General features: G+C 33.9%; 4 protein-coding genes across 7 annotated transcripts; 2 read left to right on the forward strand and 2 right to left on the reverse strand.

The window, feature by feature from the left end:
• The first annotated feature begins 2,695 nt into the window (after positions 1-2,695).
• Positions 2,696-6,676, forward strand: LOC133690148 (E3 ubiquitin-protein ligase At1g63170). Its single transcript, XM_062110359.1, has 5 exons — positions 2,696-2,895; positions 3,600-4,417; positions 5,661-5,786; positions 5,872-6,157; positions 6,291-6,676. The coding sequence occupies exons 2-5, from the start codon at positions 3,759-3,761 to the stop codon at positions 6,507-6,509; spliced, it is 1,290 nt and encodes a 429-aa protein (XP_061966343.1). The 5' UTR covers positions 2,696-2,895; positions 3,600-3,758; the 3' UTR covers positions 6,510-6,676.
• A 3,566-nt stretch (positions 6,677-10,242) lies between these two features.
• On the forward strand, positions 10,243-17,043 carry LOC133688633 (uncharacterized). 3 transcript variants are annotated; one of them, XM_062108193.1, is made up of 6 exons: positions 10,253-10,400; positions 11,004-11,198; positions 12,359-14,552; positions 14,801-14,921; positions 15,710-15,769; positions 15,859-17,043. In XM_062108193.1, exons 3-6 carry the CDS (start codon positions 12,394-12,396, stop codon positions 16,837-16,839), a joined length of 3,321 nt encoding a protein of 1,106 aa, XP_061964177.1. In that variant the 5' UTR covers positions 10,253-10,400; positions 11,004-11,198; positions 12,359-12,393; the 3' UTR covers positions 16,840-17,043. The 3 variants fall into 3 exon arrangements, with proteins under 3 accessions (XP_061964176.1, XP_061964177.1, XP_061964178.1); XM_062108194.1 differs by having other exon boundaries at positions 11,029-11,198; XM_062108192.1 differs by lacking the exon at positions 11,004-11,198 and having other exon boundaries at positions 10,243-10,400.
• Positions 17,044-18,096: 1,053 nt separating this feature from the next.
• Positions 18,097-20,732, reverse strand: LOC133688901 (uncharacterized). The gene is made up of 3 exons (XM_062108544.1): positions 20,184-20,732; positions 19,265-19,671; positions 18,097-18,795 (listed from the first exon to the last, which is right to left on the reverse strand). The coding sequence occupies exons 1-3, from the start codon at positions 20,346-20,348 to the stop codon at positions 18,357-18,359; spliced, it is 1,011 nt and encodes a 336-aa protein (XP_061964528.1). The 5' UTR covers positions 20,349-20,732; the 3' UTR covers positions 18,097-18,356.
• Positions 20,733-23,670: 2,938 nt separating this feature from the next.
• On the reverse strand, positions 23,671-26,075 carry LOC133687977 (polyadenylate-binding protein-interacting protein 5-like). Of its 2 annotated transcripts, XM_062107340.1 has the most exons (4): positions 25,904-26,075; positions 25,672-25,715; positions 24,990-25,433; positions 23,671-24,181 (listed from the first exon to the last, which is right to left on the reverse strand). In XM_062107340.1, exons 3-4 carry the CDS (start codon positions 25,404-25,406, stop codon positions 24,014-24,016), a joined length of 585 nt encoding a protein of 194 aa, XP_061963324.1. In that variant the 5' UTR covers positions 25,407-25,433; positions 25,672-25,715; positions 25,904-26,075; the 3' UTR covers positions 23,671-24,013. The 2 variants fall into 2 exon arrangements, with proteins under 2 accessions (XP_061963324.1, XP_061963323.1); XM_062107339.1 differs by lacking the exon at positions 25,672-25,715 and having other exon boundaries at positions 25,904-26,069.
• Between the last annotated feature and the right edge of the window lie 650 nt (positions 26,076-26,725).

Here is a 26,725-nt window from a genome sequence, read left to right on the forward strand (position 1 = left end):
TTTTCTTCAATTTTATCAATTAATATTGTGTTTGATTGAGAATCAGGTTTCATGATTTTATTCATATTGTTTTTTCATTATATTATCATAGTCTCATAACCAGAGAATAGTGTTCAATGATTAACTCATTTTATAATTTGTTTTGACTTTCTCTCCATGGAGTTATCTCGGACTCAAGACTAGAGTCGTGGATTTAATAGGTTAACCCAAATTAAATAATGTTATTTTTTTATAAGGTTATGTTAGTTTGACAACCCAGATCATGAGTTTGGTAGATTAACTCATGTTGTTTTTTGTACTTTTTTAATTGATTTCTTTTTTAATATCATTATTTAATATTAGACTAGTTGGGGATTAAAATTCATAATTTTTTTCGATTTACTTTTCATGTGGTTATCTCGATCCTGTGACCCGGGTTACGAGTTTAACATGTTAACTCAAGTTGTCTTTTTAGGTCATTTTTTAATTGATTTTTTTTAATTTTATTATTCAATACTGGGTTAATTAGGAATTAGGCTTTATAATTTATTTTGATTTGCTTTTTATAGGGTTATTATGGTCTCGTAATTCAGGTACAAAATTTGACACGTTGACCGTGTTGTCCTATGTCAATTTAACATGTTATTTTAATATTAAAAAAATATATCATCTTAAAATTTTATCTAATCAAATATTGTTCTCACAGGTTGTATGATTTGTTTTTAGATTAACAAAGTCAATCGAGTTACATCGGGTAAACCCTCACACAGTTTAATTTTTTCCCCACTACAAAAAAAAAAACACCAACAACATTTAAGCATTTTTTTTATATTCAAGAAAAAATTAATTTGACCAACAGCGTAACGTGAATCAATCATCTAGTCTTTACTAAGAGTTTTCTGTTTAATTGATATCAATCAATACTTTGATGTTATATATATATATAAAAAAACAAATAAAACAAACAAGTCACAAACTATTAAAATAATCTTTAGATATATATACATCAAGAACTCAACAACTTATAATTTGCTTACAACACGATTCATCACACATCACAATTCAAAATACCAATGAGATATAACATCATTTATTATTATAAGTAAATCTAAAAAATACAAGAGTGAAATATTGTAACAATCTATAATGTTTTGCATGCTTTATCTTTCTCAAAATAAATTCAAAACCTTACCATGTATTAAGGTATTTTGGTTTTTTCACATGGATCTATTGGTTATTATAGTATTCATGGGGTGAATCGGTCTTTTCCTGTTTTTTATGCGTATTAAAATGATTTTATTATTTTTTAATCATTTTTAAAAAATGTTGATGCTAAGGCTTCCTTTTCTTTTTGTATTTTTAACCTTTTTATTCACGATAAAATAACTAAATTACTCATAGAATTTTTGATATTTTCACAATATTTTTTATGATACAATCAAGTAAGTGGATAAGCTCCATGGAGATTTTATTTTTTTATACATAATAAAATTATTTAATTGCCCTTGATCTAGAAAAAAGTAAAAATTATTTGCAAGGGTTTTTTCATCTTTTACCCCTTGCTTTTTTGTTATACCTAGGATAGTCAACGGGTGATTTGATCTTTTTGTATATATAAAATATTAACAAAAAAAAAGATAGTTGGTGCATGCCATGTCCGCTTCAGCCAGTAAACATTGCTAACACCATTTAAATGATGCGTACGATAGCATTCGACAATCAAATACCATCTTTCATAATGATAATAAAAGCGTGCTAACAATTTTTTTCTTTGATTTTGTCCATGTCATTTAGTTTTTATTATTTTGATTTTTTAACCCTTTACCAATTAAAATTTAAATTTAATTTTTATCTCTCATCATTTGATTTTTAATTTATTTTCATGTTAAATGCGGTTGCCATTATTTTATTTTTATTTTTATGTATTTTATTGTGTTTTTCCTAATTTTACCATTTAATATTTTTTTGTTGAGACTTTTTCTTCTATTCCATGGGCAAGTCCCAACCCCGTGGCCAAGATCACAGGTTTCAAATACTAACACATGTTTATTTTGATCTTTTTAGGTTATTTTATAAAATTGATTTATTTTTAATTTTTTTCTTCAACACTTGTCTTTTTTTAACTGGTCCCCATGCTTTTTTTTTCACTTTCGTTCACCTGGGGTTATCCCAATCCTATACTAATAAGTTAACTCATGTTGATTCAAATATTTTTTTTCATTAAAAAAATGAATATACAGTCTTTTTCAACACATTATTAGATATAAAAAAATTATTAATCAGAAACTAAAATGTTTATACATACATCTAATTAAATAAATTAATACTTAATAAAAAAATAACTAAAATTAAAATATTTATTCTTGTAATATATATTGGTATTGAATTGTATCTAGTATTGAATAAGAACATGCATTTTATTGAGGATAATAAATAAAGTTCTTGTTACGATGGATTTGATACTCTAATATTGACAAATGAAGGGACCTGGGAACTTGAAACCTCACATGCTTTAGGGTATCGTTAAGCTGCTAATAGGGTGGTTGAAATTGAAATACTTTTCAAACTATAGAGGTCAAAATGAAACATTTAATAAACTATAAGGGCAAAATAAATACTTTACTCACGACGAAGTCCCCCATTGATTCATGGAATATCTCTTCAAAAGAAAAGAAACGAACAAAAAGAAGAAATTCGTTTCCTCAATAAATAAATAATAATAAAAAAAAAACATAAAATATTCTCAGACAAGGTAGGGAAGCAATGGAGGTCCAAAGCTGACTCTTTATCTTTTCGTTTCTCTCTCCTTTTATTTTTTAAAAAATATCAAAGCTACCAGCTCTCTCTCTCTCACTCTCTGCACCAAAGCGACACCGTTCTCGTCTTTCTTCTCCTCTTCAGCTCCAATTCCATCTGGTACGTTACGATCTTCTCTCTTCCTCCAAAAAGCGTGCCGTTCTCAACTTCTTTTCGGTATCTACTTGATCACTCCTCGTGATTAGTCAACCTTTTTGAAAATTAGGTTTTTTTTTTGTCATAATTGGGGATTTGTTTGGAAGCGGTAAATTTGTCTTGTTTTAGATTAATTAATGGTTAATGATATTAAATAATCTGTGTGGTTATTGAGAAAATTGAGTGAATTAATCAAAGAAACTGGATTGATGGGAAAGTTACTTTAAAAAATAAATAAATCTAGCGAAATTTTTATTTAGTTTTTAATACAATTTACATGGTTGAGATAGAATTTATGGTAATTGAGTACTTAATTGGATACTAAATGTGGGGTCGGTGTTGTTCTGGGTTCTTGAACAGGTAACTGATTGAAAGTTTTGATCTTTCATTTTTTGGAAGAAAAGGTTCGGCATTAGCGTTTTTTGGTGGTCGAAAGCACAAGTTTTTGATCTTTAATATTTGGGTTTTGAAGAAAACGCATGAAGATAGAAGTTAAGAATTTTGGGTCATTTGACTTTTCATGATTTAAGTTAGTTAGCTGGGCCAAGTGGTTTCTTAGGATGTTTGGATTGCGGCTTGAATTTTCTGTGTTGAATTAATGAGTTGCTAAGCCTTCTCAGCTAAGAAATACTTGATGCTGATACCGTTGTGTTTTTCTTGTTCAACAGAATCGGGATTGTTAAATTATCTGCTGCTTGTGGTGTGTAGTAATTTAAGTTTCAGTAGGATATCTTTGTTAAATCTCGGGACAGGAGTGGAGACTGAAGCTGTAATTTTGTCCTGGTGATTCTATGCTTTCGTCATTTTTAGCTGTGTTGTGGACTTAGATGGATGTTCCCTCAACGGAACTACATTCTGAAAGTCAGACTGACACTTTCCCATTGTTAATGGAGCGGCCAGAGAATCTTAACAGTAGTGCGCATATTATTGACATACCAAGAAACATTGAGGTTCCTGGGTCACCATCTCATGATAGAATTTCAAGTGGGTTGGAAGCATCATCACATGAGGACAGACCTTCAAGTGGTGTGAGAGCACCCAGTACTCAGCCTTCAACATCTTTGTCTAATGGAACAAACTCTCGGAGCTCCTCATTAATAAGGAGAGGAGAAGCTCGTCGACGCAGGAGTCCTTTGAACTCAGGTTTATGGATTTCTGTTGAATTAGTTCTCACGCTGAGCCAGATTGTTGCGTCTATTGTTGTTTTGTCTGTGTCGAGACATGAACATCCACATGCACCATTGTTTGCATGGATTGTTGGTTATGCATCAGGATGTGTTGCAACCCTGCCACTTCTTTACTGGCGCTATCGTTATCGTAACCAGTCTTTGGAGCAAGACTCAGCTCAAAATCATCAGGGTTCTGCACATATTAATGTTCCTGCGGGACCATTTTCTCTATCAGTCAGTAGGAATTCAGAAAGCGATGATCGCCGATCTGCCACTACTTCACCTAGAGGCAGCCAAAATGCAGTACTAAATGCAAGGTATGACTTCTCATTGTAATTGTCATTTTTCTCTTCAAAACATATATTGCTCAGATACACTATATTTTCAATGTTGGATAAATGAATTTGTCCTGTCCAATTGCATGTACAAGGTTACAGTGTCATCCAGTTTGTTTGGTTTTATGCAATTTTTTGCTACTTTGCACTTTGCAGTTGGAGCTTCGTGCAAACCCAGCACGTAGCTGCATTACATGGGCTAGGAGTCCATGCTAGGTTCAATGTTTCTTTGAAGGGGTATGGACATTATTTGGTAACAAAAGCTAACTTAATGTTTGGACACCCATGTAATGCATTGGGTATGATGAAGTTGGTTTTGATCTTCCATCCGTACTGGCCCACTCTTAGATGATTTTTTAAAGATAATGGGAATTATCTAGTTATGTTCATTCCAAAGTGGGTCCTGGGAAAGAGAATATGGAGACAGTCTCATCCTTTGGCCTTTACCCTTACTATATTTCAAATAGACATGGATACATACAGATTTTCCTAATTCTTTTCTTGATCTCAATCTTTTTTTTTGTTTGATGGCAAGCATTCCAACTTTCTATTTTCCTCCTTTTTGTGGAGATGGTGCAAGGATGGATATTTCTATTTTGAAATAGTTGACATCAAGGTTGAGAAATTATAGCACTTAGGCTTTAAGTCAATTTTTAAAAACCAGCTGGGTTTGGGTTTGGTGTTATATTCATATTGGTGTTGAAATTTGACTCGGGGAATTTGCATCTTAGCCCTTTTCTGATTTTCCAGTGCTTCTTTGACAGCAACCATTTTTTCAGTTCAAAATGATTACCTGTTTTAGGTTGATCTTTAACTGGCCTTTTATTTAGGTAGTCTTGGGTAATGCATCTACACTGCATTTGAAAGTGCTTTTCAAAGTGCATTTGGGCTGTAAAGGCATCAATTTGATGCTTTTGGATGATTCTGATATGCTAATGCTGAAAACATAGAAAAGAACTTGAAAAAAGCATCAATTTGATTTTTTTCAGTCCAAACGCACATTTATAAAAGCACCTGCACTGCATTACCAAACACACATGTGTACCAGCTGTTTGAGAAGTGGTCTTTGGATTGCGTGTTTTATTTTTTCAGCATGATATGCTTTGGTTTCTCCTGGCTTTGATTTCTGTGCCAGTCATTGAAACCTTTGATGAATAAAAAGCGAATTTCTTTAATTTATTTGAACATACAAATGTCTGGTTCCAAATATAGTTTTTGCTTGCAGACTCAAGGTTTTGGTGGAATACTTCAAAATGGCTTTGGATTGCTTTTTCGCAGTTTGGTTTGTGGTTGGCAATGTGTGGATATTTGGAGGCCACTCATCTGCTGAGGAGGCTCCAAACTTGTACAGGTATTGTCATGTTGTATTCATCACTCCTTTCCTACCTGGCATCCGAGAGAGCTCACCCTCATTTTTGCATCCTTTTACATTGCAGGTTATGTATAGTGTTTCTTACATTTAGCTGTATCGGATACGCTATGCCCTTCATTCTGTGTGCAACAATCTGCTGTTGCTTGCCTTGTATAATTTCTGTTCTTGGATTTAGAGAGGATCTGGCACAGACAAGGGGAGCCACAACTGAATCAATTGATGCCTTGCCAACATACAAGTTTAAGTTAATTAAAAATAGAAATGGTGAGGATAGCAGTGCAGGAGCTAGTGATGGTGGGGTCGTGGCTGCAGGAACAGAAAAGGAACGAGTGATCTCGGGAGAAGATGCAGTGAGTGCTTTCAGATTCTTGGAGGATTCTTGTTGTGATCCTCTGAGATACTTGGTTGTGATATTCATGGTGCATTGTCTCAGGTCTTGTTATTGACATCAATACTGATGATTTAATGTTGTAACTGTGACAGGTTTGCTGCATTTGTTTGGCAAAATTTGCAAACAATGACGAGCTGAGGGAGCTGCCATGTTCTCATTTCTTTCACAAGGAGTGTGTAGATAAGTGGCTGAAGATCAATGCATCATGTCCTCTTTGCAAGAGTGAGGTCGGTGAAAGTCTTTTAGGTTCTCTCTCTGGGTTAAGTTCTAGCCAGAGACGAGTCGAAAACGGGGCTGGTGCAGTGTTTTGATCCTCTATATAACACAAAATAGTAATATCATACATAAATAATTACGATTTTGACTATGCTGTAAAAATTATTTTCATTCTTCTCTTTTTATGAATCTCATGGATCAAAAATCTCTTTTAAGAATCGGTGTGGCACTCTCTTTCCAGTTTGCCCTTTAGCCACCAAAAGAGTTGAAACAATTGCCATTTGGCATGTCTCTGCTTTTGCTTCTCCTCCTTGTCTCCTTTCCTTTAATTTCTTAGATCAGACAATCTCTTCAATGGTTTACGAAACAGCCCAACCACTGAGTAGTACTATTCTATCTTGCAACAAAAATTCGAACAACTTTCCAATTATAATACTGAAAGCTGAGTTAACTCACTTGGATCTGTTGATTTGAGTTCTGTTTGTTTATATTATTGTGGATTGAAGATTTTCTAGCTAATACAAGCTTGAGGGCAATGATATATCCGCATGGATTTGACAGTGCAGCCACTTACTATTTTGTCGGCATGGATTGTTAATTTGTTGCAACACAATCAAGATGCGTTATCCCAAGACTGTCACAAACAGTATTATTAAATTCGTCGGCCAGTTTACCGTTTAAAATTTATGAGACTTGGTTGCATAATATGAAAATAAATATTTTTTATTTTAAAAAATTAATTTCATCTATTCAAAAGACAAAAAATCTAAAAAAAAAAATACATATAAAATAACTAATTTAAAAGAGATTATATAAGCAAAAAATAAAATAAAGGGGGTATTAATTTAATTTAAATATAAATAAAAGATAAATTTGAGAAAAAAACATGTTAAAAGCAATAATTTTAAAAATAGAAAAAATGAGAAAAAAGACTAAGTGTTGTTGTTGGGTATAGAAATCAAGCCAACTAGTTGGACCTGTTTTGTAAGGCTCATGTGCCTATATCATTTTTTTATTGCAATTAAAATGGATGACATGTCATCCCGTTTAAAAAAAATACACTTGCGGGAAAAAAAATTTAAGAATGAAACTGAAAAAATTAAAATTTTGAACAATAGATCCACAATAAAATGCATGTGAGAGGATCTATAATGGTGAGTGCATAGTGAAAAACCTACACTCTTTAGTGTTTTACTAAACTACTGACCTGCATATGTTGTGGGTAGGGTCATATTTTTCAACATAAAAAAAGGTCTAGACGTTGCTAATTTTTTTTATAGTAGAAAAAAAATTGTGTGAAAATTGATTTGATATGACTCGGTCTCTTTGGTAGGTTCAAATACAACTCAAATGACCGATTAAAATATAGTTTCACGCACGATAAATGTTTAAAATGATATTTTTTTTTATAAACATTGAGACGACAATATATTGAATCGATTTGAGTCAACCCTGGTTAACTTGTCAATCCACGTATCGAGTCATTGGATCATGATAATTTCATAGAAAGTAAATCAAAACAAACTGTGAAGTTTAATTTCCAATAAACTCAATGTTGAACGGTGAAATTGAAAATAAAAACTAATAAAAAAAGAACCCAAAAAAATAGCTCGAGTCAACTTAGGTTAACATATTAAACTTACGATCTGGGTTATGAGACTAAGATAACTCAATATAAAATAAATTGAAACAAATTACAAAACTCAATTTTCAATCAACCAAGTGTTAAAAGATGAAATTTTATAAAACAATTGATTAAAAATGATATAAAAATAACTAGAGTCAGCCAAGGTTGACCTGCCAAACCCATGACCCAGGTCATGAAACGAGGATAATATCACAACAAGCAAATCAAGATAAATAATGAAGTCTAACCCCTTATCAACCTAATGTTAAATGATAAAATTGAAAAAAAATCAGTTAAAAAAAGGGATAAAAAATCTACTTAATTAAGTTAACTTATTAAATTCATGGTTTAGATTATGAACCTAAAATAACCTCATCAAAAATAAATTAAAAAAAGTATAAAAGTTCAATCCCCAATAAACCTAACATTAAAAGTTAGAAGTGAAATTGAAAATAAAATAAAAAAAAAAGAATAAGAAAAAGAAAAAAAACTATTATAGTGAATAATACTTTGTAAAGAATGGTAACATATATTCCCCTACTCTTTTATTTTTTTTAGTGTTAATTAAATTATAATTATTGATTTGTAAATTAAAATTGTTTCGTACCCTTACCTGTAAAGAGACTCTACTAGGTGAGCCTGGCCACTATTTTGGATGACCCAAGTGATTTAACGAGCTAAATATTTTTATATGGGATCCATTTAAAAATATTATTACAATTCTCTTTATTTTAAATTGTTTTTTTATTTGTCTTAAGACAATTGTTTATTTAAGATATTAAGTTACTATATCATTGGTCTGAATTATATTGCGGGTCAGATTAATATTTTTAATATAAAAAATATATAAGTGTTGCTAATGTTCTTTTAATATAAAAAAATTTAAACCATTTAGATTGATATGATGTGATTCAATCTCCTTGGTTGGTCAAAAAACAACCTGGATGATCAATGAAAATATAGTTTAACTAAAATTAAATATTTAAGATGAGATTTTTTTTGTATAAATATTAAAAAGACAACATATTGAATCGACTTAGATCAACTTACCAATTCACATAATGAGTTATGGGACCATGATAACTATGTAGAAACAAATCAAAACAAATTATGAAGCAAAATTTCAAAAAACCCAATATTGAATGATGAAATTGTAAAAATCAATTAAAAAAACAAAAAAAATAACCTGAGTCAACCTGTCAAACTTGCGACGCGGGTCATGAGATTAGGACAACCCAATAGAAAAAAAATTAAAACAAATCATGAAATCCAATTCACAATCAACCGAGCATTGAAAATGAAATTGAAAAAAATACTTACTAAAAAAATACACAAAAAAACAACTTTAGTCAACCATGGTTAATCTATTAAAATCGTGATCTAAGTCATGAGATGAAGATAACCTCATAAAAATAAAGTATAATGAAATTATAAAGTCTAATTTTCAATTAATATAATGTTGAATGATGATATTGAAAAAAAAACACAATAAAAAAAAAAAAACCATGTCAACTATTTATCAAATCCACGGTACAAATAATGTGTCCAAGACAACCTTGTTAAAGTAGATTGAAAAAAATTTACAAGAACTGAATCTTCAATAAATAAAACATTAAAACATAAAATTGAAATTTAATAAAAATAAAAATAAAACAAAATACTATTTCAATAATTACTTTCTCCTGTTTTTTTTTTGTTGATAAAGAATATTGTGAAAGTACTTTCTTTTTTATAATATATATATTTTTTTAAAAAATAATGGTAGGCTTACACAATTAAAAAAAAACAACAGTAATCAATATAATTTCAATAAAAACCAATGCAATCAATATAATTCACCAAAAGAAATGAAGGTCATTATCACGTGAATATGAGCATTTTCAAGAAAAGATATTATGTTAAATTGATAAAATAATATTTTAAATAGTATAAGTACAATTTATTTTTTTATTAGCTTTATTTTATTGATTTTATTTTTTTAAAAAATATATAATAATAATATTTTTTGATATTTTATTTAAGTACTTCTTTTTAAACACATAAAACAAACATAAAAAAATTAAAATAATATTTATTAATTTTTCGCTTTTTCCAATTTAGTAGACCCCTTGGAGTTGCTCTAAGGAGGTCTCATTATATCACATAGAAAAATCCACGTGTCATCCTAAGCTCTTTCTAGAAAAAATATAAAAAGTCACTACAAAACTCATTGCCTTCCGTATTTATCTTCTTCAGATTAGCTTTCTAGGGTTTCTATTCATCTCTCTCTCTTTCTCTATAGTTAAAAGCCAAAGCCTTTCTCTCTATATATTGCCGTCTCTCTCTCTGACTCACTGAGTTCGCGCGATTCTCTTATCAGGTAGAACTCACTACCGCTGCATCACTATTAGCGGAAATCAATACCCCCTTTGCATGCGTTTTATGCTTCACGAGAGGCGAATCGGTGCCTTTTGATGTGAAATTAGGGTTTTGAGTATACTGTAGAAATGTGTTATTAGCTTGATTCGAGTTTGATTGCTTTTTTTTGTGTGGATGCGTGAATTTAATTAGGGATTACCAATCGAATTTGTTGATTACTTCATTCCTTTGACCTGATTGGAAAATTTGAGACAGTTAATTAGATTTTTAATTAGTTTTTTTTTGGTTTTCTGATGTTGAATGTTTCTGTATAATTGTTTAACTAGAATTGAAATTTGCTGTTTTTTGAGGGTATTTCGATATAATAAGAGTTTACTGAGCTTTTTGTTTCTTTCGTCGATATGTGATTTTCTGGTACTGATTTCTTTCCTTTTTTTATTTAATGAGACTAATTTTATAGTGTAACCGTAACAAATATGTTGCATGCGGTTTTATAACTTGTGGGTGGCATCTCCTCTTATAAAAAATTACCTTGAACTTGCCCATTATATGGAAAGTTTTTTTCTTTTTTTGATTGGTGGATTTTTTTTATCATGTTTGTAAGATATGGGAATCATTGTGCGGTGCAGTGGTAAAATCACTGGGATGCCAATTCTAAGTGTGTTTTGCAAGTTCATGGGTGAAGTCTTGAGAGCAGCCACTTCATGCAAAAGTGCTGAAGGTTGAGACTGTATCAAGAACACACCCTCTTGGAACCCTGCTTAGATGGGATTTGCACTTGGCGATGGCTTCTCATTTTGTATGGATTCATCTATATTTCAATACATTTCTTTGGGTTTTTGCAGTTTTATCTCTATAAATAATTGATACTTGTGGAAATTTGGTAGTCGATAAATGGGCATGTGCTTGTGCATGCGGCTTACATGCTGTCGTTGTGTGTCTAATAGCTGTACATTCGCACAATCTCTTTGATATGAATGAACAAGCCATGTGTGGTGATCAAAAGATGAAATGAATCATTGCAGTCATCTTTGTGTAAAATTAAATCACTTCAGCATTGCTGATAAATTTCAAATAAATAAAAGGAGAGGTTTAAAGCTGGAAAATTTTCAAAGGAAAGCTGTATTTTACTTGAATTTCTGATCGTTTTTACTAGCTATAGTGGTTCCTTGTAATCCTCTTATTGTGGCCAATCGACGTAGAGCTTTGGATTATTAATTTTATTTCAAACCAGCCATTGCTGTGTGCTATGGCAAAGAATATAGAGTACAGAATGTCATTTGTGTAAAAATTTCATTAGTTGTAACCTTCAAAAAAGAGTTATCGTGCCAGATGACTGACTTCCTGTTCAACACCTGTTCATTTAAGAAATATAATTTCATCAGCTAAAAAGTTGGATGAAGTCTAATTGGTTCTGAGAGCTCACTCAGACAAGAAATCTTGGTAAATTATGTAAAATGTGTCAGTACTGATTTTAGAGATGGCAATGCTTTTGAGATTAAAAGTTGATATTTAATTGAAAAGGATTTTTGTGACATTTAAAATGCTAATTTTTTCAAGAAATCATCTTCAAAATCCATGTTTCTCTTCTGAGAATTCCAAACAAAATTACTCCGTTTTCCTTGTTACTGTGGGATGCCATTATACATGACTCTGATTCTCTGAATCATGTACTTTTCATAAGAGTAATTATTTGCAATGGCATTCCACCACCAAGTGATGAAAACACATTTGAAGATTCCTTGCAGCTTACCGTCCAAAAACAAGTCATGTAGGTTATTGGCACTCGTGCCTGTTGGAGTGACATTTTATTGTAGTAAAAAGATGTAGATCTAAATATTTCACGTGATCTTTTTTTCTTGGAACCTTGATGTCTCTATTCTGAATGATCTAGACATGTAACATTGACTTTTATCAGTCTTAAGTTGAGGAACTAATAGTGACTGCTTTGTATTGCAGTGACTTTTGCACTCCTTTTATGCTGATTTCCTAGCATGTCCAACAATCTAGTATCACAGCAATTATCAGTACAGAGCATCCAAATGGGTCAGCTGGAACACATTTCAAACAAGTTGGACTCATCAATGCAAATGGGGTTGATGGAATCCAGAATACATGATCCTGCATTACAACAGATGTCCATGCCGGACATGCAAATGGGACGGATGGGACTGGGACAAAGTTCAACTGACGCACTATCACAGCAGATGTCAATATCAAGCAACCAAGTACAGTTGTCAGAGCCTATGTCTAATAACAATGCTTTGAAGAATTTCTCTGTACCAAATATGCAAACAAGACATATGGAACCACGCGCATACAATTTGATACCTGAGAAATTCTTACCTAAGAGGCAACTGGGAGACATGGATACCATGTTTCATTCTTCTGGATCACAGCAGCCATCACTATTGAGCAAGCGAAAGGCCCCAATGGAACCTTCATCCAACAATTCTATGTCACAGAAGTTATCAATGCCTCCCAAGCGGGTAGCGCAAATGGAACATAGGCCGTGGTTGCTGCCAACTCCAGCACCAAATACTTCTGGGACAAATCGTCCTCAAGCACCATCTAAGAGGCCAGCTTCTAGTAAAGCTGGACCACAGCAATCACCAGTTCAGAAAAATCAAACTGGACAGATGCTGCCATTTTCAAGGGCTCGCAACGAGACTGATTCTGTGAGGTCCAAGCTAAGGCAATCACTAGCAGATGCACTGGCTCTGGTTTCTCAACAGAAGGATAAAACCTTAAGTTCTGGAAAGAACTCTGAAGGTGAGGCTGCAAGTGCTCAAGCACAGAAACACGAAGAGACTCAACCTATGGTACAAACCCCTGGTGCTGCTGGTACTGTTGACCATATGTCTGATGAGCCCAAGGAATCCTTGCCCACTAAGGACGATTCTTTTACCCAAAACCATTCTGATGGCCCAAAGACATCTCAGGAAACTTCGAACACTAATGGAAATGCTGGTTATTCAACACAGACCTCAAACCATGATGGACAGGGATTACAATCCAGTGTCATTTTCCGTGATGAGGATGTTTCATTTAGTGACAGCTTTTTTGTAAAAGATGATTTGTTGCAGGGAAATGGATTGTCCTGGGTATTGGAACCTGATGCAGAGATGGCAGAGAAAAAGGAGATTGAAACTGCTGAAACACAGCAAGGCCAGAAGCATATCAGCAAAGATATTGGAAAACTAATCCAGGATCCCCAATTTTTGGCTTCTGAAATTGAAGCAGAACTCTTCAAGTTATTTGGAGGAGTGAACAAGAAGTACAAGGAGAAGGGCAGGTCTCTATTGTTCAATTTGAAGGATCGTAGTAATCCGGAACTGAGAGAAAAAGTTATGTCAGGAGAGATTACTCCAGGGCGGCTCTGCTCTATGACCGCGGAGGAACTTGCATCCAAGGAGCTTTCAGAATGGCGGATGGCAAAAGCAGAGGAGCTTGCTCAAATGGTGGTTTTGCCTGATTCAGATGTTGATATCAGACGTTTGGTGAAGAAAACTCACAAGGGTGAGTTTCAAGTTGAAGTTGAACAAGATAGTGTCACAATGGAGGTTGCTGTTGGGTCAAGTTCATTTACGCAGACGCCACCAAAATCAGAAGAGAAGGAAGCCTCTCCGCTTTCCAAATCTGATCAAATGAAAGACAAAGTGAATGCTGCTGATGACAAGAGAAATTTAGAAGACAAGAAGGGTTCATATACGCTTACAATTCCTTCAAGTGAAGGGACCGATTTGATGCAAGGACTTATGGTGGATGATGTATTGAAGGATGCGGACTTTCTTCCTCCAATTGTCTCTCTAGATGAATTCATGGAATCCCTTGATTCTGAACCACCATTTGAAAATTTACCCTTGGATGCGGGAAAAGCAACACCCAGCTCCAACAATGATGGCTCACAGGATGTGTCAGAAGCTAAGTCTCCTGCTGCAACTGCAAAGGATCTGGTTGGCAGCACTGCAGAAAAATCTGATAATGTCGAGGTAACTAACACATCACCTGAAGCTAATGGGAAATCCGTCAACATTCATGTAGAATCAGAAACGACACCCTCTGTTGGTTTATCCAAGGGGGAACATGTCTGGGAAGGCTTACTTCAGCTGAGTATTTCCATCATGGCCTCGGTTATTGGCATCTTTAAAAGGTTTGTGTTTTTGTAACCTAGCATTAATAGCATATATGCAGTTGCCTATTAAACTTTTGCTTGTGATACAGATATAGCATTGAAATTGTCTCTCATCATATTTTATGGGGTCACTACATACGAAATAAAACCTGTAATTTCCCGCTGTCCAAGCATGCATTACACTGGATGGGTAGTGTTTCTAATGAATTATGTGGTGGTCATTGTGAAGCTTGTTACTTTTTGCTGATCTGATTTTCTTGCTGCAGTGGTGACAAAACATCTGCAAAAGAGTGGTCTGGCTTCGTTGAGGTCAAAGGGAGAGTCAGACTTGATGCATTTGAGAAGTTCCTCCAGGAGCTTCCGATGTCCCGAAGTCGTGCTGTTATGGTATCTCAAGTTTCTTTTTGCTGTACTAAATTTCAGTTATGCTACTTTTGTCCAGAAAAGGGGGATATTTTTCTATCCCTGCTTATTAATCCCACTCAACTGTTTCTGCAGCATTTGGCCGTTACATTTGTGGTGAACGACATCTTAATAAGAATTTGTTTGATTGGATGGCTTGATAAAAGTTTATATAAAGGAATAACCAAAATTTTACCTCCTATTATTTGATTTTTCAATTGCCGAATAAAGTTAGTTACTGGGACAAATAATATGGGCAAAAAAGTTGCAGAATCAGTGAAACGCCACTTGCCGTTGGTTCTCAAGTCTCCAGCAAACAATAACTAGTTTAGTTTTTAGCGTTTCTCAGTAAAACTATGCTTAAAAGATAGTTGCTTTCATTTGTTGCCTGCTGGATGAGAACGAACAGGGATAAGCTTTTCTTTCCCTTTTCCAAAGGAAAGAGTGCAAAGATGCTAAATCATCCTGGAATATTCATTTAACGGATGCCATTGCTTGGTTAGGAGATCTTCCCAGAAATCTTAGCAGATCCATAATACTCTTGTACTCGGGATATATTGATGGAACATAAAATATATTTGGAGTCCATTAACTACTGAATTTGATATAGCCACAGCATGGTTGAATCTTGTCAGTGTCTGGCACCCCCTTTTGCCCATGAAATCTGATGCCATAGGGAGCATCTATATATATCTTTTTTTATTCTAGCTTAACTTGAAAAGGCCTCGTTTACTTTCTCATGTTGCTAAATAAATTGTCTCTTGCTCTTGCAGGTCGTGCACTTCGTTTGCAAGGAGGGGTCCACGGAAAGTGAGAGGGAAAGTCTGAGAGAGGTAAGAAACGTGAAAAGTTCTGTTGCCTTTGATCACTCTTCAGCTGGTTTTCTCAGTTGTAAAGTTGTGGCTGAAATTGCCTGCTGCAGGTGGCGGATTCCTATGTTTTGGATGAGAGAGTGGGTTTTGCTGAGCCTGCTCATGGAGTGGAACTTTATTTATGCCCACCTCATTTAAAGACACGTGAAAGGCTCATCAAGGTCCTCCCAAAGGACCAACTTGAGGCCCTTAATGCTGTTGATAATGGTCTAATTGGTGTTATTGTATGGAGAAAAGCTCAAATAACGTCAACAATATCACCCACCTCTGCATCACACCATAAACACAGCTCAAAAAAGCAACAACACTTCACTTCTAGGAAGCACCAAGAAAAGGACACTAATATGAATGTGAATATTGCATCAAAACATCCCCTGCCTCCTCGTAGCGGAGCCTATCCCAACCCCCAACCTGATGAAGACGATGATGATGTGCCTCCTGGGTTTGGCCCACCAGCTGGCCGGGATGAGGATGATTTACCTGAGTTCAACTTTTCTAGTAACTCTATGGTATCAAGGTCGCAGTTTTCAAACCAAAATCCAAGTAGGGGATCGGGAATGCCCCCTCTCAATTCACCATATCCCCAGACCCCATCTCGTCCCGTAGATTTGAGGGAGCTTGTACACAGATATGGCCAACCTAAAACTAATGTTCCACCAATGCAGCCATGGAATGATGATGACGATGACGATGATGATATGCCAGAGTGGCACCCTGAAGAAACCCAACATCATCGTACACACCCTCAGTCAACCCATGTGCATGGTGTGCAGCAGCCTGTTCTAAGAGCCCACATGGCGCAGCAAACGGCACATCAGACAATGGCACCATTAGGAACATCTCCAGCCATGCCTCAAGTGAATATGATGCATGGTCAACAAAATCTTGCCCCCTCTTTGCAGCAAGGCGCCTGGGTGGCTCCTCAGCCTGTTCCCCATGGCCATCCTGCCTATCAATCTAGTGGAGGGCAAGCGTATGGTTCACCCGGGCAGGCTTGGCGCAGAGATGCCCCTAAAAGTAGAGGCTTTTGATTTCTTGTATTGTAAATGTTAGCGTTTCTCATTCTGTTATCCGTCTCTATGGTTTTTTAACCACAATTTTCTTTTATTCGTCGCTATTGTAGTTAAATTTTCTAGGGCAAATTAAAGTTAGAATGCTACCCTTGCAGATATTAGCCGTTAATTAGATCAATTGAAGAGCCTCACATATTGGCTCCTTGAGCTCCATCACAAAAATGATTCTCATGTAATTATGGGGTTTAGCTTTTTTAAAAACGAACTTGCTCTGGAACAGAAAAGTTAATGAATCCAGATGTTTCATGCTGATAATGTCTGATTATGATAAGGAGATTCCAGATTCTTTCTGTATCTTCTGTGGAAATTTTATGTTTCAGCCCGTCATGCTCTCCCTCTTCCCCTCTCGCTGATCGAAGGCGTATGTATTAGTCTTCTCTGGTTATAAAATATATGTAGACTACAATTACTACTGGTGCTTTCCAGATGAAACAAACTTAGGAAACAGTGGTAGACTGAAATTTCCTTGCTCTTCTCTCCTCTCTATGCCAAGAAGCAACCACATGCATGATTTTCTCTTCAGTGGAAGCGATAAGGGGCTTCTGGCTAAGTCAAAGGAGGCACATCGTGTTTGATAAATGGCTATTTTAGAACTGCTCTCTTCATCTTTTTGGTCAATCAATAGAAACCATGGTTTTTGCTGCTCTTGTATTTTGCTGTTTTCATCTTCTGCCAAAAAAAGTTTTTCATGGCTCTGCAATAATATAGATCTTGAGAACCCACGAAAACCTAGCATGAGAAGATGAGTTAGATCCCTGGTGGATATCTGGGAAGTGAACTGTTTAGTAAACGTTGACTGTAAAGGATGATCAACGTCCATAATTCTCCCTAATCTTTCAGAACTGAATTTGGTTTACGTCGACATAAGATTATCACTGCACTTGAAGGAGATGCTTAAAGTAGGAGATGGTGGTGCAGAAGCATAACCCATGCTTTTTTCTGAAAGATTCCATTAAGACTGTTGTGGTAAACAAAGAAGGAGCAACAACGAAACTGCTAGCCTTCTAGGAAAGCTTAGGACGATACTAAGAGTTTTCCCACATTAAAGATTAAAATCATAAACACCAACATTATATTGGGACCACGTTGTCCTCCTCCTTGTTGGAAGAGAATCACCCAGCAGAAGGATATGCAAACACAAAAAGGAAAGGCAAAAGTGCAAAAGAAAAATACATAACGCGGTCGTCTAGTGAAGGAATACAAGGAGAAACAATATGATACATGTAGGTATACCCCTTCTTCTGTCATAAATAAATAAATAAATAAATACAGAAAATCAGTTGCGTGGACCAGCCAGTAATGACTGAAAAGGACCGTAATAATTACAGTACTTCTACTGGGTTCCTATAGGTGCTGATTTAAAGGGTCTATAAATACAAGGAGAGCAAAAAGACAACCCGTTGAAATGGAAACAGCATTGGCTTCAGCATTTAGCTCAACATAATGGCTACTAGATATATAAATTTGATCAATCTTTAACCCCCTAATACACGCTTGAGTCCTGCTCGTTGTTCTGGTGCTAATCTTGTTGGGAACTTCACTTCAAATTTGATCCTCAAATCGCCCCAATTACCTGGCTCCTTTGCTATTGGCATACCTTCCATGGCCACAACAAGCTCATAGCCAGGGCTCACTATATCATGTACAGGAATTGATAGATTCCGGCTGTCAAGTGTGGTGAGGTTTACTGTTGTCCCTCCTAGTGCTTCGGCTAGGGTCACCTTATGGTTGATAGTAAGATCATTTCCATCTCTCTTGTATGTGGTCTGAGGTTTCTCATCAATTATAAACACAAGATCTGCTGGAAGCTGATTCTGCCGTTCATTTCCTTTATCTGGGAATGTAATCTTTGTTCCCTTCTTCCACCCTGGCTTCACATCAATGGTTAATATCTCTGTTTCTTGCACTTGTCGCCTGCGGAGTTTCATATTCAATTACAATCAGAAAAAAAAAGGTTGTTGCAATTCTAGTTCTATAATGGGGATTCGTGTGTGAAAAAGACACAACATCAGCAGCATATAAAGACTTAGAGGTAGTATGAGCATAAAGCAAGTTTGAGTAATCAAGAAGTTCGGAATCTACAGAGGCATATAGAATAATCTGATCAAGCAATCTTTTCATGTAAATGAGGCAAATCATGACAACGTTTTTCATGGTAGAAGAATTTGCAGATAATTGTATGTAAACAGTGGTCAAAGGTTTTGGCAAGGCTCCTAACCAAGTAATTAATCAATCATCACACTATCCACAACCATTAGCACACAAGGAATATGATTCATCCACCAGGTCAAAGAAGTTGATTTTGAACTACATATCAAGACACCAAATGGAAAGAAAAGGAGGGAAACTGAATGTGTTTGGTTAGAGAAATAAATAAACATACCCATGGGCATCAACTACAGTTCTTGATATCTTCATTTTCCTTGTTGATCCAGTATACAGTTCCTCGAGGCTGCAAGGCAATTTGCTCTCTACTGGTGGTGGTTTCCTTGGCGCGGTCCCCTCACTGAATGTTCGAAAAGGAGTATCACTACTGCTAAATCCACCAAACAACCCTCCATCCGACTGGAACCTCATGGATTTACCAGGTCCTGTTGATCCAAATCCAAAAGGACTGCTTCCAAAGATTTCTGCAAAGATATCCTCTGCCTTCCTAGGATTGAAACCATTTGACCCACCACCACTACCATTTCCGAAAGGGAAGCCACCACCGCCAGATGGTGGTGCGTCTTTTAATCCTTCTTCACCACACTGGTCATAAATTTCTCTTTTTTGTGGGTCACTCAAGACCTGAATTCACAAATATATCAAAATCCCAGGCAACGTAACCACAGATAGTAATTCACTGTCCTTGACTTGAATTTTTTTTCTTTATTATCATCAGTCCAAAAGCAATCCAATGCAATAAACACAAAAGTCAATGCAACAATTTCCCAAGTAAATGAAATTATCAAGTACTTATCTTGGCAAAAAAATTTAACAAGCAAATGCATATTTTGATTCTTCTCTTCCAGTACATTTCTTTTTTGAGTCCGTTTCTTTGGAATACAGCACGCGATAACAAGAAAATACATAATGTATAAATCTGAAAAGATTTGGATTTAAACATACATACATGCATTCATACATATGCATGTATGTATTTGATTCTTCTCTCTTACCATTCCACAACAGTAACCATGAATCCTAAATTTCACATTGCATTCCAGATAAACACAAAGTAAAAAGATCCCAGGTTTTTTTTAAAAAGCACAATAAATAGTACAAAATAGAATTTCAAGGGAAAGAAAAATCAAACATGCCTCATAAGCCTCGGAGATCTCCTTGAATTTGGCTTCAGCTTCTTTCTTGGTAGCGGGGTTCTTATCAGGATGCCATTTCATTGCCAATCTTCTATATGCCTTCTTTAGATCATCATCTGTTGCATTCCTGTTAACCTTCAATATGTTATGGTAATCAACCCCCATTTTCTTCTTTCAATAACCCAACAATCTTTTCTCCAAAACAATCCAAGAATCTACCTATATCACCTACTAGGTCTAATCACCGATCTTTTTACCCCATGCCCAGATCACCAAAACCATTCCTTTAATCAAACTGTATATCCATCTAAACTACTTCTTCTCCAAAAAAAAAGAGAAAAAAACCAAAGAAATCTGTCTTTGAACTATATTAACAACAGCATTGTCAAATTATTTGACAATAAGAGAAAATGTGTAGCAAGATTTTAGATTTGTGTCTTTGTGGGTACAGAGAAGAAGAAGCTGAATCTTTTTGGGAAAGGTCTTTGGACCGTGTCTTGTGTCTGATGGTCATGGAGGATTTTAATAACCGAAAGTAACGGAACATCTGTAATGAAAGACGGTCGTGCATGTTTCGGTGTTTGGTCTTAATTAGCACAATAAACTTCGTAATTTAACGGAATGATACCGCTTGAACAAAAAAATAAGAACAAGTGAAATTACATGTAATTTTGTTGTATTTTTGAAGTGGGATATTAATTAAAATTTAAATTAAAGATTAAATTAAACATATAATATTATTATTCTAACACTGAAAAACATTTTTTTCTTAAAAATCCCGTCAAACACTTAGATTTTGCCTTTAAATCAATTAAAAATCAAATACATCATAGTCTCTAAGCATCCTTTAATGTTTTTGTATTGAAAATCCATCATTTATTCTACAGCCACCATCATTGCCCCAGCCATTCTTATAGTTCTATCAGTAAGGTAAACATACTATATTGCTATTAGTTTATATTTAATTTGGTTGAAATCAAATAATTATTTAGATTGAATTTAGGATTTCTAGTGAATTTAGGGTTTGTAAATCAATGATAAATTAATTAAAAATACATTCAATTAGATTTTATTTGATATAGTTAAATATGAAAATAAGTTGAATTAATAATGAATTAATTATTTCAATTAATTATGTGTTGTGTTTAATTTAGGTTAAGTTATCAAATTAGAGATCTTGTATATATTGTTAGAATCGACTAATAATATAGTTAAATATATACATGTTTATGCAATAGAACATAAATATAATTGAATTATGATAAATTAGATGTTTTATTGAATTGTTGATAAGTTCATGAATTTAGTATTTTCTTGAAATTAAATTAATTTACAATGAATTAGATATCTAGTAGACATTATATTGATTTATTGATGAGAAATGGATTGTCTTGTGTTATTTTGGTATTTAATTATGTTTTGGGTGTTAATCGCCAAATTTATCCAAAACAAATTCTCCTTACCCTCCTTTTTTGATAGTCTAAAATATATTCTAGTCCTTGTTGATTCCATAATTCCTGCTTCAATTCTTAGAGTTAAGATTTTCTAGCATCAATCTTAGATCTTTCAAAAAAAATTCAATTAGGTCCTTTTTCATCAAATAGCTAAAGGCAACTAATTGTGGTATGACTTTTTTATTTTTTGAGTTATTTTAGAGTTTTTTGAAATATTATAGCATGTTCTATATATATGTATGAATGCAACTCTCTCCATTTTTTTCCCTTTACAATAAGCTTATTATAAGTTTATTGTAATGGTCTACGATACTAAATGATATATATCCAAATTATCATCTTTAAATAGTTGTCAAATATACCAATGTGGAATTAAATATATTTAACGATTAATAGAGTAATTATTGAAAAAAAAGAGAGAGAAGCTGCCATAGCTATTTAAAGATTAAGGGCCATACTGAAATTCTTATAATCCATGGAGTAATTTTTGGAAAAAAATAATAATGTATAGGAGCCAAAGTTGAAAGTTGGTGAATTTACATGAAGTAAAATATATAATTTATGTATTTTAGACATTGCTTGCAATTTTTTCATGGTTGATAAACAGCACCTTCCACCTCTTTTCTTCCAAACCCTTCTTGTTTAAATTTAATTACTTGATATAATATTAAGCAGGAGTAGTTTATCAACTAAACTTGTGTCTTTCTAATATTGGAAATTTTAACTATTTTCTTAATCTAATCACAATTATTGTTTTGAAGCAGTATAATCTTTTTTTAATATTCAATTTTAAGTAGATAACCATTATCTAAATTTTAGATTAAGAAACAAATTATCATTCTCTTTTTTTTTTCAATTTATATCCTAACTTATAAACCCGGTTGAATTTCAATTTGTTTTAGATCAAGATCCCATTTATTTTTCCGGTTGAAAAGTATTTTTACAAAAAACAATTATGTTTTTATTTTTTAAAATAATTTTTTTAGTGTTTTTAGATATTTGTTAATATCAAAAACAATTTTTATAAAAAAATATTTTAATATATTTCAAAATAAAAAACATTTTTAAAACAACAATCACTATAATACCATATAAACTCTCGGTGCTCTCGTATGGATCTCTAGAAAAATAAAATAATGAGAAACATAACATCACATCAGATGACTAAGTCCACTCTTCTTTTTTTTCATGATTTTAAAATAAGAAATAAATTTAAAATCCAAGCAAACATGGAGAAAAGTTGATTTTATGATTAGGTGGTGATCTATTTGGTACCGAATTTGTTTGGGTGTTTTAGCAATGCTCATCACCAATTTTAACTATCAGTTCAATCGCTGGTTAAATCATACTAGTTCTTACCTCACTTGCAGTAAAATAATTGAAAGCAGGCCCAAGCTCACGACACCAGAAACAGATGGGACCTCTATGTCCTCAACCTTTGGCAACTCTTAAAACTGGCATTGGCAAATTTGAGGTAATCTCCGTTGCTTTTTAAAATACCTTTTATTTTAAATTAGCATATTAAAACAATAAAAAAATATATATAACAATAATAATTTTTTTAAAAAAAAAATCAATTTTTTAAGAAGCATAACCAGACCCCGTAAAAACAAGATATTATTATCCTCACTATCCTTGCAATTCCATAGTAGCCACCAACAGTGATCGGAGCAGGTCGGTCTTGACCATCTGATGAATAACTCCGCTCTTCTTTTTTTCATGCCCAAAAAGACTCCAGTATTCACAAAGCAAGTTCACCGGATAAATCAAATGAACATCATTTCTCCTTGTCAATGAGAAGATCCTGTTGACTTCCTCCATGAACAAGCAATCCAATGAAACAACAAACATCTCCTTCGTTTCAATTGCTAGCAAAATTCATTAAAAAGACTCACCCGGCATTTTTTGAAACGAAAGGGGTATCAACCTCTCTTAAAAATGTACTCTAATGGGGGGGGGGGGGGGGTGGTCGTAAGTCGTAACAGTATAACTTGAACAGTATGAAAAGCTGCCAAACCATCATATAATCAAGCTTTACATGCAACCCCAAACCATTTTGACATCAGGGTGATCTTTACACCATATAGCATACTAATTCAAAATAACAGATATTGTCAAGAAGCATTTATCACTTCAATTCCAGAAACCTGTAATTTGTGAAACCGCTCAAGGGGCCTTCAATTTATAGCAGAACCCGGAGACAAAAAAGGGGATATTTGGAAGAAGCACCTATCTGAGGACTATACACCCACAACCAAGCCATTATGTTAAATGCATGTCTCCCATCTCAAAAGAAAGATGCCCTAATCATATACTTTTCTTTCAGAAAACCAAAAAGAAAGGCCAAAGAAAACAACTGAACAGATCACAAGTTAATCAGGTGGCAACCGCTGTGTCTGGGGCCGAGGAGCCAGATGAGGCACTGGCTTCATCCACAACAGTCTTCGGTTTCACAGATGAAGCCTCAGCTGAAGGCCCGGGTTCATAAACATCCCCAATATCCAAGGTGTCTGGAAGGTTTCCAGAAGACTCAAGAGTGTCAAACTGCATGAGAACCAACATATTAGGATGACCCAAAAAGTGGAAAGATGAAATGAGGTAGGAATCAAATTTAGAAAACCAAAATACTGATCCAAAATGCAATTTCTACTATGTTCTTTTTCAGCATACTGGAATTGTCAAAAAATCACATTATCAGCAGGTTATATAGCACAGGCCAAAAGCTGCCTTGTAGTTCACCACTTAACTCTCAATGATCAAAACAGCACACCAAAATAAATATGCAAAATTCAACGAATTTAGACCAATTTACAAGAGATTCTGTATATGTAAATGTGCATTCACCAAAACAAGGGACAACCCCTCAAGTTAATGAACATGCAGACTAGACATTTTGAAATCCTTCACTCAGAATTCAGAAATGTAAGCCGAGAAAAGCAATTGCATATAAGATAATCCCACTAACTTTGCACATAAAGCAAATCGTGTATTTTATCAACTCACATTTATGAAATAGTGAAGAAAGCAAGCTAAACTTGTGAACAATCTAAAATCATAACAAATCAAATAATTCTTGCAAAAATTACAACCAAGAACTGACATTAGAAGTTAGAACAGAAGAGAGAGGAAAAAAGGAAAAGAAGTCTAGAGTTAACCAAAATATAATGCCACATGACAAAAGATAAAGAACAAGAAAGAACAGCAACAAAAGGAATTAAAGCATCACAAAATGGCTCATAGCACACACAAAACACAAATTTAACACATTAAATTGGCCTCGTCCTATTCCTCTTCAGTTTTTATGCCTATAAACAAATCTGTATACCACGAAACAGTTTGTAAGAAAATTTACCTCAAGTTGGTTTAACATGTCAATAGCAGCATCTATGTCACCTTTGTTAGCCATATAGACACCAGTGAGGGACTCATCAGATATGCCAGGAAAATTGATCCGAAGATATTCCAAGTCCATTTCAAATTCTTCATCCACAATCTGCTTCCCTGTCATCTCATATGAATTCTGTGATGACGAGCCATAAGAACCATACCCAGACTGACTCTTCAGCATAGAAATTTCAGGAACAGAAATCGGTCCTTTATCATTTTGCCTAATCTGTGCATTATGCTTGGCAGACCCATACCACACATTTGGATTCCCACCCTGCACAGTCCATCCTGGATTTTCAATTCTATCAGCTGAATCCCTTTTAGAAAGAGGAATATACGCTGCTGCATATGGGTTCAAAGTAGAGAATCCTCCGGGCTTCATTTCCTTAGTTCAGTATGCAAATCACAACTGTTCATAACAACAAATAAAAAAACCCGCCATTATCAAGAAATTACTGCTTGATTCAAAACCTAAAAAAAATGAAACAAAGCCCTTACCGTCAAATACGGTACATCACAAAAAAAGAGCTCATAAAATCTTTCCATAAAGAAAGAAAACAAAACAAGAAGGATCTCGTTCAAAAAAATAAATAAAATAAAAATTAAGGATCACAACGACAATTAAAATAGATAACTAACAACCATACCTAATCAATTCTTCTTGAATAAGCGAATTTCAACTACTTTTTACCTAAATCAATTAAATAAAAAAATAAATACAAATAAAACATCTACACAAATAAAAATACCTTTAGAAATAAATAAAAAAATCAAAATTAAGAAAGAACAAAACTAAGCGGAGTTCAGCAAGAAAAATATCGAATTGATGATCTTGATGTCAACCACAATGATTAAGGATATATTTTTTAGATAGTTTACCTGGAATAATCGATCGCGGAAGCAAAATTGGAAAGTATCTTGGAAGCAAAGAAACCCTAATTTTTTGTTTTGAGATGAAAGAGAAAGAGAGAAATGATTGAGAGAAGAATCAGCGAGCTCCTTCTTAATAAAGGTTTTAATTTTTTCAGATACTGCCGTTATAGATGACATTTTGAGGTCCGTTTAGCTTCCGTTATTTTGTAACCGTTGCAAGGTTTATACCTTTTAAACGCCATCAGTTGTTTAGCGGCAGAGAGGAAAGGGTGTCGTTTTATCGAGTAAATTAGCTAAATGAAGAGCGCTTTGATTGGTTAATTTAGTAATTCAGTGTTTCGCCACTTAATTTAGGGCTAACTACGAATTGGTTACTAAAGTATTGGATGTATCTCAATTGAATCCTTAAAACTAAAAATTAGTTGTTTTTGACCTTTTAACTATCACTAGCCTACCAATCAAATCCATTGTTTATATTCCGTCAATTTACTCTCAATCTATGAATGATAGGCTTTGTTGATTCCTATTAAAGAAAGTAAATCAATTTCAAATGCTAATGTGATTAAATCTCCTATTTGTAGATAATTTACACATTGAAAATCTTGGAACAAATATTAAATTAGAATAATATTCGTAATATAATCTATAAAGATGCTATAGATTTTGGGTTCAAAAGAACATAAAGTTAAAAAATATTTACTTATTTTTATAATTTTTATCAAAAAAATAATATGATATATTTTAATCTAAGTAAATTATTGATAAATCAATATAGAACCCGATATTTTTTATTTTTTTTAAAAATAATTTTTGAAGGAAAAAAAATGC

This window comes from Populus nigra, chromosome 3, assembly GCF_951802175.1.
Source record: "Populus nigra chromosome 3, ddPopNigr1.1, whole genome shotgun sequence".
NCBI lineage: Eukaryota > Viridiplantae > Streptophyta > Magnoliopsida > Malpighiales > Salicaceae > Populus > Populus nigra.